Genomic DNA, 11,708 nt, shown 5'->3' on the forward strand with positions numbered 1-11,708 from the left:
TTTCTTTCTCAATTGTTCCTGAATTTCTTTGGGTCTCGGCATGATGTGTAGCTTTTAAGGATCTTCTGGTGGACCTTACTGTGTCAAGCAGCTCCTATTTAAGTGATGCCTTGATTGTGAACAGGTGTGGCAATAATCAGGCCTGGGTGTGGCTAGAGAAATTGAACTCAGGTGTGGACAACCACAGTTATAGTATGTTTTAACAAGGGGGGGCAATCACTTTTTCACACAGGGCCATGATGGTTTGGATTTTTTTTCACCTTTAGGCTGGGTTCACACCGCTGCGGGGGGAGAACCGGATGTGATTTGCTGTGCGATCTCCGTAGCGCTGCGAGTTCAGCCATACAGATAGTATGGCTGAACTCGCAGCGGTCCCGCAGCAAACTCGCACGGGACCCTTTTTTGGGTCCGCAACGGAATCGGATCGCATGGGGGTTCACACCATGCGATCCGATTCCTGTGCGAGTCGGCAGATCGCACTGCGATGTGCCGACGGATCTGGGGGTGTCATTAACATAACATTGACACCCCCAGCCGTCCGCATAGGGCAGTGTGAACTGCCGGCGGGAGGTATGCGATGCGGGAAAACGCCGCGGATTCGCGGCGTTCCCGCATCGCAGCAATGTGAACCTAGCCTTAATAATAAACACCTTCATTTACAAATTGCATTTTGTGTTTACTTGTGTTGTCCTTGACTATTGTTTAAATTGGTTTGATGTTCCGAAACACTTAAGTGTGACAAACATGCAAAGGAACAGGAAATGAGGAAGGGGGCAAACACTTTTTCACACCACTGTATTTATCATAAAAAAATGTCATAAAGGATTTAGAAAAAATATAATAGTACTGTCATATATGAAAGTATTTTACATGGAAGTAATTCTGTATTGGTGATCTGTTTTAGGGTACAGCAGAGGGTGCTGAAGCTTGTCCTCAAACACAAGGTGACTTTCTATCTGTCTGTAGTGACTTAAACCCAATTCATTTACTTCTGAGCTAAAGCATATTGTATAGCATTTCATTTTGTTCTAAATTTGTCTCTTGTGTTATATTTCATGTTGTTTTGCAGTGTATAACACAGCCGATGTTCATATAAATGCACAGCCTACATTTAGTACCTGTACTTCTTGGGAACTACATGTAGCTCCTAGACAGTACCTCTGTTTAGGGGCCACTACACTATTATCCTGGATAGTGTAAAATTCTGCAGATAAGGAAATGTTTTCATTATCATTTTAATATGAACAGAGAGTCAAATCACTTTTATCATCATCTACCATTTTACCTCCCAATATGTGTTTTTGTTAAGGTAAAATAAAATATCTTGGTACACCAGGGATATTATCCACAGTAAAGAGGACTGCCAGTACACGGGTCCCTTACCTTCTTATAAAGAGCCGAAGGAGGTGCTTCAAGATGTGGGTCTTTTCTTAGAACAGAAGCCCAGCATTAAAAGTGGCCAGACCCTTTATCAAATTCAGTGGCCAAATGGGAGGTGTCCAAGGGTTTATTTGCCCTTTTCTTGCTCCAAATAAGCCCATTAAAGTGTAATTCCAACTAGAGCTGCAATTAAAAGATATGGTCTGTCAAACTTCAGATTGAGTAAAAAACTGGTTATTGGGATTCAGGTACAGTTCATTGTTATATCCTTTCATGGATGGCTAATAAAGCCCTGTTAAAGGCCTTGGGCATGGCTTGAAAACTTGACGTACGTATAGCACCTGTCCAGTGGGTATACAGGCTGGTACTAACACAGTAGGGGGCACCAACGCCTGTAGACCAGGGTTTACCACTGTAGGGAGGGCATTTTTCCCACTGACTATGAATGTAGGATTAATTTTACATACTGACCCACAATGAATTGGTTTTAACAGGGATTCCCCTACACCTTGATTTCCTGTGTACTCGGTTCCTCTCGGCTCTGCTCCAGTCCCGCCCCTTGGCCCGGCTCCTATGATTGACACAACACCAGTCCAATGGAGGGACATAAATGCTAGGAGGTGGGACTGGGCATGAGGGTGAGTAGAGCCGAGCCTAGCCAAGTACACAGTACACTCTGCTCTGTATTTCGGCGGCGCTCAGTCCCTCCTTCTCCCCAAAGACAGCAGGGATCGGCGTATAACACTCACGCACAATTTTCCCCTGATTGTAAGGCATGCGTGTTATATTCTGATAAATAAAGATATAGATATATATATATATATATATATTGCAGAAAGTTGTGTTCACCTGTCACCCTGCCCAGCCAGACATACATCTTACAGTCACCCTAACCTTAACCCCTAACCCCCTAACAGCCTAACCCTAACCCCCTAACCTTAACCCCTAACCCTTACAGAACACAGACCAGTCCATAGCTTGTTTTGGTTTATTGGGGTGATTCAACTTGTATGGGTATGAGAAAATTATGGGATACTCAGGACTTTAAAACAAACAATTGTGAATTGTAGAACAATCAATTGTGAATTGTAGAACAATCAATTAGGACTACTATGTACACTCCCTTGATCTGCATGGCTGTTGTCCCACAAGGAATCCTCTTCTAAAGATGATGCACAAGAAAGCCTATGGTCTGAGCACTGACAGGCTAACCCCCACCCCAATGACCCGGGGAGCTACAGATCATTGAGGGAACCATGAATACCAACATTTACTGTGACATACTGAAGCACAGCATGATCCCCTCCCTTCCGAGACTGGGCTGCAGGGCAGTATTCCAACATGATAACAACCCCAAACACACCTCCAAGACAACCACTGCTTTGCTAAAGAAGCTGAGGGTAAAGGTGATGGACTGGCCAAGCATGTCTCCAGACCTAAACCCTATTGAGCATCTGTAGGGCATCTTCAAACAGAAAGTGGAGGTCTCTTACATCCACCAGCTCCGTGATATCATCATGGAGGAGTGGAAGAGGACTCCAGTGGCAACCTGTGAAGCTCTGGTGAACTCCGTGCCCCAGAGGGTTAAGACAGAGCTGGAAAATAATGGTGGCCACAGAAAATATTGACACTTTGGGCCCAATTTGGACATTTTCACTTCACTTTTGTTGCCAGCAGTTTAGACATTAATGGCTGTGTGTTGAGTTATTTTGAGGGGACAGCAAATTTACACTGTTATACAAGCTGTACACTCACTACTTTACATTGTAGCAAAGTGTAATTTCTTCAGTGTTGTCACATGAAAAGATAGAATAAAATATTTACAAAAATGTGAGGGGTGTACTCACTTTTGTGAGATACTGTGTGTGCGTGTGTGTGTATGTATATGATCCTCTGTAGATTTTGTAAGTTTGCCCACTAACAAAGAAATTAAGGGTCTATAATTATTATCATAGGTGTATTTTAAATGATAGAGGCAGAATATCAACCGAAAATCCAGAAAAAAAAAACATGATACAAATGTTATAAATTGAGTTGCAGTTCAGTGAGTGAAATAAGTATTTGATCCCCTACCAACCAACAATAATTCTGGCTCCCACAGACTGGCTACAGTATGTGCTCATGTGATACACAGGTTAATCCCGTCAATTTAGGAAGGTGCTCCTAACGACAACTCATTATGTGTATAAAAGACACTTGTCCACAGAAACTCTTTCTTCCATTCAAACCCACCATCATGGGTAAGACCGAAGAGTTGTCAAATGATGTCTGGGACAAGATTGTAGACCTGCACAAGGCTGGAAGGAGACAACTGTTGGAGGGATTATTTCGCAAAAATGGAAGAAATACAAAATAGCCAGCAATCGCCCACGGGCTGGAGCGCAATGCAAGATTCCGCCTCATGGGGTAAGGATGATCATGAGAAAAGTGAGGGATCAGCCCACAACTACATGGGAAGAGGTTGTGAATGAACTAAAGGCAGTTGGGACCACAAACCATTGGTAACACAATACCCCGCCATGGATTGAAATCCTGCAGTAGCCGCAAGGTCCCCCTCCTCAAGAAGGCACATGTACAGGCCCGTTTGCCAATGAACATCTAAATAATTAAGATAAGGATTGGGAGAAAGTGATGTGGTCAGGTGAAACCAAAATTTAGCTCTTTGACATTAACTCGACTCGCTGTGTTGAGAGGAAGAAAAATACAGGCTATGACCCTAAGGACATCATCCCTACAGTCAAGTACGGAGGCAGAAACATTATGCTTTGGGGATGTTTCTCTGCTAAAGGTACAGGGCAACTTTGCCACATTGAGGAGCCTATGGACAGGACCATGTATTGTAAAATCTTGGATGAGAACCTTCTTCTCTCAGCCAGAACACTGAAGATGGGTCATGGATTGGTCTTTCAGCATGACAATGACCCAAAACATACCGCCAAGGTAACAAAGGAGTGGCTAAAGAAAATCTCCAGACCTTATTTCTATAGAAAATGTATGGAGGGACCTTAAAATTCGAGTTGCCAAGCGACAGCCAATAAACCTTAAGGATTTAGAGAAGATCTGTAAAGAAGAGTGGACCAAAATCCTTCCTGAGATGTGTGCAAACCTGGTAACCAACTACAAGAAAAGTCTTACCTCTGTGCTTGCCAACAAAAGTTTATCCACCAAGTACTAACTTATTTTACTCACTGAACTGCAACTCAGTTTATAACATTTGTATCATGTGTTTTATCTGGATTTTTGGTTGATATCCTGTCTATCATTTAAAATACACCTATGATAAAAAACATTTTTTATACACCCTTCATTTCTTTGTAAGTGGGCATACTCACAAAAAACTAACAGTGTGTGTGTGTGTGTGTGTGTATATATATATATATATATATATATATATATATATATATATACACACACATCTTGCAATAACTGAGCTGATTTCTACAATCTTCTTTTGTATGAATCAGAAAATAGCGGCTGTCTAGATTAATTGAAGTATTAGTCACCTTCAGCTGGACTTGTTCTGTAATGTTGGCTTGCTCCTATCTTATAAAGTATTAGGAACATGTCCAGTTGAAAGTTACAACTACTATTAGTTATTCGAAAAAACCTAAATAAATTAGAACCTTTCCAGACAATCATCAGGAAAATAACGAACTTCTGATTATCGTTGCCTCTCTTTCTAGATGTAGATGGGAAAATTGGCGATGGAGTCTCCCAGGAAGAAGAAGACTTAGACGCTTCAAATGCAACTTACTCCAGGGGTCACTTCAGCCGGCTACCAGTAAAATCAGCTCGAGGGGAACCAATTCGGAGGTCTGATAGTGAAGGTGGCAATCAGCAGAATGACTGAGCTCCGTATTAAAAAAGACCAGTAGCTAATCAAGTGTTATGTAAAAGCTAGAGATGAAGAACACCTAGGATCTAGAACAGGCCAATCTGAAATTTTACATGACAATGGAAATAATGAGAACTTTGGCCTAAATTTCCTCCAAACTGCCAGTGAATGGAGGAATTCACAGAAGCGTTCTAGAAATTTTTTTATTTTTTGCTGCCGATCATCAAATATTATAAAAAAAGTGTGGACTTATTTATTAATTTGTGAAAATGCTGGATCTTCTTGGCATCTCAAAGGCCAGTACTTTTGTTGCCAAAGGTCAACAGCGCTTTGTGAACCTGGAAAACAACTGTGGGTTTATAAAACACATAATAATGAGATTAACATTAGTGAATGCAAGGTGGATACTTACAGAAGACACTATCCGAAGAATCTCATTTATATGGATGCGTGAGGTTGGGCTTATGATGAAGAAGAAGACCATTAGATGGGTAACAGTGATTGGCTCGTAGACACTCCTAAATATACTAGGAATTGTCCTGATTTTACTGGGACAGTCCTAATTTGCCACTGGAAAAACATATTTAAAAAATACTTTTTGACTTTTCCTGCTTTATTTACATAAGTCAGAAATGCATTTTAATACGTCTGGGTACATTTTCATTGTAAAATGACAAGATGGGAATCCCTAAGAATAGATGTGTTCAGAATGTCATCATTCTAAAAATCATTGTAACATGTGGTGGTATGGAACAGTCCATTGGTGGCCAGTGCTTAATATTTTGAGGGGGGGGGACAAACCTGCAGCTCTCACTCGTACTAATGCGACCGCAAGCATTTTAGGTTTGTTAGTGAACTATCAAACAATAATAAAATGGTGAAAGCATTGCATTTTACAAGCTGTTACGTAAAGCTGATATCTAGGCAGTTATAAAATACACAGAGTAATACAGCTCTGTGTTCATTAGTACATAAATGTATTTTTTTTAATGTGACTAATGTAAGTATCTGAATTTGATATGGCATCAGCTCCTATACAGCAGAACTCAGACTAAAAAACAGAGGGGTTGGACTGGGAGTCAATTAGGTGTGCTTCATGTAAATGTGCTGACAAGGAACATGGCGGTTAGAGAAGAGAGCAAAGTGAGTAGGAAGAAGACCTTATTAGTCTGCTTCTGCTCTTTCATTGTCTAGTCAGCAGGCTAGTGCATTCCTTATAGGATAAAGCTGGCAACAAACTAGCAGATTTTTGAGAGAACATCCTGTTCCTTTGACTTTTCTTGTCATTGTGGTGAAAGACAAGTGCCGATTTGTCCCCACGAATGATTAAAAAAATCGAAAGAACACCCTTAAAACTAAAAATTTCCCCAAAAAATTCTACTTGTGTATGGCCACTTTAAGGAAACTTTCCTACAAAATTTCCTTACCCTTTTGCCACCACCGCCCCCGAACAGGTGTATCCCAACCACCACTTTGCTGTACTGAATCTTACTCCGAGACTTGCGGTATAGTCCCTTGGTCCTTGATCTGATGTCTGTGTATGTGATGTACAGACCTGTAGAGTTGAACCGGGTGGCTTGATAGTCTATTGGGCCAAACTGCGCATGTATGGACATTAAATTAACACAATACCTTGATTAGGTAAGTAGAGTCATTTTGGAGGGCTACACCTACTTGGGGGGGGGGGGGGGGGGGCAAAGGGTAAGGAAACTTTGTGGGAAAGTTTCCTACCCTTTAAATGGAAGTGGTGTTAACCACCAGGCTATGCTGGATATCAAGGATATGTAAATCTCAGAACTAGATGGACAGAAAAACAAATTCTTTGGCCGGTAAAAAAAAACTCCATATATATTTTATGTGTATTTAGCTATTTTTTTGGGTTCAGCTATGAAGAGTCTAATTGTATTGCAGAACATTTAAGGTATGTGTGTTCCTGGAAGAATTATAATATGTGTGGACAGCTTTGCACTCCCTTGAAATTAGTCTCGTCTCTTCTCTTCTCTTCTCTTCTCTTCTCTTCTCTTCTCCATGTTTTTCCATGGATCTCCATGGTTTCAGGAGAGGGACAGTGTACTAATATCTTAGCAGCTGAGAACAAATTACTATTAGCTTCTTTTTCTTATTCCTCACTCTAGCTGGGAGAAATAGTGTTGTGTTAATCTGGCCAGCAGCGCCTACTGCAAGAGAAAAATGGCTCCAGATAAAATCATGAATTCTGTTACACATTAATAAAGAATGTGGCATGCAATTGACGAACCTCCAGTGATGTCACATGAGAAAAATGTTGAAAATCTGTTGGTTGGCCTGTGCCCTGAATTTGCATTCAATGCGTTTTACAGCTCTCTGTACCCCTCTGTACCCAGTGTTCTTCTGCCTGTCCTGAGAGCCACAAAATATACTGCTGTATATACATACACTGAATGTTACAGACAACTGAGATGGTGAAAACGCATAAATAGGAGATGCTTAGGAGTCATGAGCACATATATTGTAAAAGTTGCTTAGCTGCCCCGCTGTGTAATGAAGATGAGGCGAGGGGTAGATGTTTGTATTTAAAATCAGGGCAGAAGCCTAGAGTGACAACACTGCTCCTTTTGAAAGAACACATTCCCAGCATCCCTTTAGAAATGCGGATTAGCTGTGCAATCTGCTAAATAAACTAAATTCTGCAATGTTAATAATAATATACTGCAAACCACATTGATACAGTGAAAAATGTATGTGAAAAAAGTGCATATAAATTATAAGTCAGTTTAAAATGTGCATATATGAAAAAAACAGCCCCAATCAAAGGTGCCATCCACCTGTTGTAGTGTTTAATGAGAAGTGTAAAAAAAAAACTCTATATTCACCACGTGGACCATCGCCAGTAGTTAAATGGCCTCTTACCAGAATCTTTGGACTCTATTACGGAGGAACAATATCCTAGTGAGACCCAGATGGTTACATCTAATCCTCATGATATCTCTGGTTCACCAGGACTATAATGGATATATGTGGCCACAATGGTAGTGCAAGACTCCTCATAGAATCAAAACAGATAAACCCGCATAGTGGGAATCCATAAACACATTTATTAAAAGTAAAATGCAAAGCTACTCGCATGTATATCATAAAAACAGTGCTGTGTATACAAAACTTAGTAGTAAACAATTCCAAGTATTCCAGAAACTGCATGCAAGCATGGCGACGTCACATGCGTTAGCTCTTTCCAATACGTTTTGTCATAATTGACGTCATCTGTGGCATTACCGTTGCAGGTTGCTACACTCTAGTGTAACAGGACAATCCACAGGATCTAAAGTATAAACCCTCCTATACAGTTGATCCTACCACTGCACCATTAATAGATGAGTAAAATAAATGAGTGAATATCTAGCTGACACTTTAAATAAACAGTGTATAATAATAAATCCACCACAACATTTATATATGCTGTAAATAATGGCACTATAACAAACTAGTGAAAAGTTTACAAAAACCTTAGTGATTATAAATTAGCACCCAATGAATATTAAGTGAATAAGGTTCAATTCAAATAAAATCCTAAAAATAACAATACATAAATATGTTCAATTAAAAAGTCAATGATGAATTAATGATGTTGCTTGTGATCTCCACACCACAACACGTGAAAAGCGTGCCACCAACTCCCCATAGGGTATAAACTCATCAACAATAATTGTCTCACATTCTCAGGCTCGGCAAATCAAGTAATGTGCCCCTCAGGGTTGAAGACAAATCAGAACCCATCTCCAGTCTTTAATGGTGACTCCCAGATCTCCTATGTATGTGAAACAAAGGAAAAACTTAGTAGTGCAATAATGTTTAACGTTTTAATTTATTTTAATCAATTTGTGTTGAACGTTATTGCACTACTGGAGTTTCACAAGCAACATCATTAATTCATCACTGACTTTTTAATGGAACATATTTATATGTTGTTATTTTTAGGATTATATTTGAATTGGACTTTATTCACTTCACTGGGTGGTAATTTATTATCACTAAGGTTTTTATACGCCTTTCACTAGTTTGTTATAGCGCCATTATTTACTGTATATATAAATGTTGTGGTAGATTTGTTATTATATACTCTATTGCAGTCAAGCCAGTGATCAACAGATTGCACAACTAAAGTCTGCAGCCCTTAGTGCCCGTCAGAGGAGCATGCACATGCAAAGTAATCATGGTGAGTTGTTGTTTTTTCCTATAATGCTCAGGCTCTCGAAAGAAGATCTAAGAGCAGAGTGATGTGATGTTTATAGGAGCCTACTTACCTCTGCCGCCAAACGCAGTGTCCTCATGGAGCCAAAAGAAAAGCAAGAAGACCCAGTAATTATGTCTCAATAGAGGTTTTTCTTGAAAACAAATTAATTTGATTGACAAAATGTTAAATCCAGGTTCATCAAAGGGGAGGGGGGAACAGAGGAAGGTATGGGGTAGTTAACCTGGGCTCTCCAGCTGTTTTGAAACTACAAATCCCATCATGCCTCTGCCTCTAGGAGTCATGCCTGTGATTGTTAGAGTCTTGCAATGTCTCATGGGACTTGTAGTTTCAAAACAGCTGGAGAGCCGAGGTTCCCTACCCCTCCTTAAAGAGGAACTTCACCCAAATGTGAGTCCTCACCCCTTCGTCTGCAGCCTTCTGGGGCACATCATAGGTCCCGGAAGCCTGCGAGACTATTCACAAAGTGCAGCGTGTCTCGGACATATCTAATGGGAAATCTTGCACTGCTGTTCTTCCTTAGTTATGATGCCAACACTAGGGACCCAAAACGCAGTAAAGAACCGGCTCGGGTGAGGACAGTGCTGGACCCCTGGACAGGTAAGTGTCCTTATATTAAAAGTCAGCAGCTCCATTATTTGTAGCTGCTGTTTTTTTTTGGGGGGTAGACTGTAACTCCTCTCGTATTCACATCTATGCCCTGCGCTAGCATACATGGAAAGGTGGGTGTTGCCTGTTGGTGCACTGTAGTGCCATTCTCGCTTAATGCTACCCCAATGCACCTTGCCAACGCACATGTGTTGCACCGCATAGTAATGCCATGCACTGTGGTACACTGCTTGAGAACAAAAAGTAGCCACACCTTTTCTCTACAGAGATGGGCCATTCAAAGGATTGGATGTCATAATGCAATGTGTGTACAAACGCACATCAATGTACATAGATGTGAAAGCACATGCATTACATAGATGTGAACCTAAGCTAACAGATTAAGTGCAGAACGTTGGTATTGTTACCTACTGTAGATCTAGGACATGGAGTGTTACTGGCAGACCACCAGGTGAAAATAAAGTAAAAAATCCTTAAACAAAACAAATCCAGACACCACCACTAAGAACTATTAACCTGCATTATCTTAAATTGTGTACTTTGGCTTTAAAAACACTTTAAGGACTTGTTCACATACCAGCACTCCACTGCAGTTTGCAGCACCTGCACCCCACAATGCTGCCCATTTACACCATGCAACCGGGCAGCCTTGATCTTTAGATCTCAATGGTTACCCAAGGTGCACATGATGGATCATTGACTGCATTTGTTTTCTTTAGGACTAAACCCTTATATACACTAAGGGACCATTTACATTTGTACACTGTGTTAATGCAATTGTGTTTTTGATGTGCGCTAACGCCCTTTGAAGTTATCGGGTTTCTGACGCATCAAATACAAGACATGTTCCAATTTTTACATTGATGTAAATCGTCTCTAAACCTTCTTTTAAACCTCCATGGTGCTGTCTACCCCAAACTCATAATAAAGCTCAGTTGTACAGCAGTGGGGGTATAAAATAGATTTAGTGCACATTAAGGCTTAGAAACATTTTAGTATAAACTGCTTCTGGGTTAAAAAAAAAACTCATCTTGAAAATATTGTTGTCATAAATTATAATTTTGTATTTTAATGCCCTCATGTTACAATGTCTAATTTGTAAAAAAAATTAAAAAAAACAAAAAACAATGTATATGTGGTGTTATAAATAATGAAATAAATGTATGGATCATTTTTCTTTTTTTTCTTTTTTACATAACTTGCCTCTCTTAAATGGCCTCTCGAGAAAAACAAATACTGAAATGAAACAGATATTTAGAGAGTGGTTTACCAGTTGGCAAAAGATTTGTAATGTAAAGCACATACTCCAGTGATCTGCAAGGGCCATTGCTCCAGAGCTTTGTTAATGAGGGGAAGCTCTGCTGACTTCCATCATCCAATCACGTGCAAGAAAAAATACTGTTATTTTATTTTTCTTGCATGTGATTGCGTATTCTTTGCAAAGTGAAGCTTTGCCTTATTTACTAAGCTCTAAAATCCAAATGTATTAAAATAATTAATTATTTTTAATTTTGCTTGTCTTGCAAAACGCTTTCAAACCAAGTTACTCTCAAACCAAGACTTTACTGTACTTTGTAAACCCCCAAAAATACAATAAAAAAAGTTATATACAAAATACTTGCAAATACCACTAGATGGCAGCATGTGATGATACAA

At 40.0% G+C, this 11,708-nt stretch overlaps 1 protein-coding gene across 2 annotated transcripts in view; it reads left to right on the top strand.

Annotated features, from left to right (window-relative positions):
- Positions 1-5,809, top strand: part of GMIP (GEM interacting protein) — a 122,728-nt gene extending 116,919 nt beyond the window's left edge. The window contains exons 20-21 of one of the 2 annotated variants that reach the window (XM_077470116.1): positions 905-944; positions 5,064-5,809. In XM_077470116.1, coding sequence (XP_077326242.1) covers positions 905-944; positions 5,064-5,230 — 207 coding nt within the window. In that variant the 3' untranslated portion in view covers positions 5,231-5,809. The remainder of the gene's footprint in view (positions 1-904; positions 945-5,063) is intronic. The other variant, XM_077470118.1, reaches the window with a different exon arrangement.
- Positions 5,810-11,708: the final 5,899 nt, after the last annotated feature.

The sequence above is a fragment of the Lithobates pipiens genome, unplaced genomic scaffold (genome assembly GCF_037356315.1).
Source record: "Lithobates pipiens isolate NorthernLeopardFrog02 unplaced genomic scaffold, aLitPip1_a1.2 Scaffold_8, whole genome shotgun sequence".
NCBI classification, from domain to species: Eukaryota; Metazoa; Chordata; class Amphibia; order Anura; family Ranidae; genus Lithobates; species Lithobates pipiens.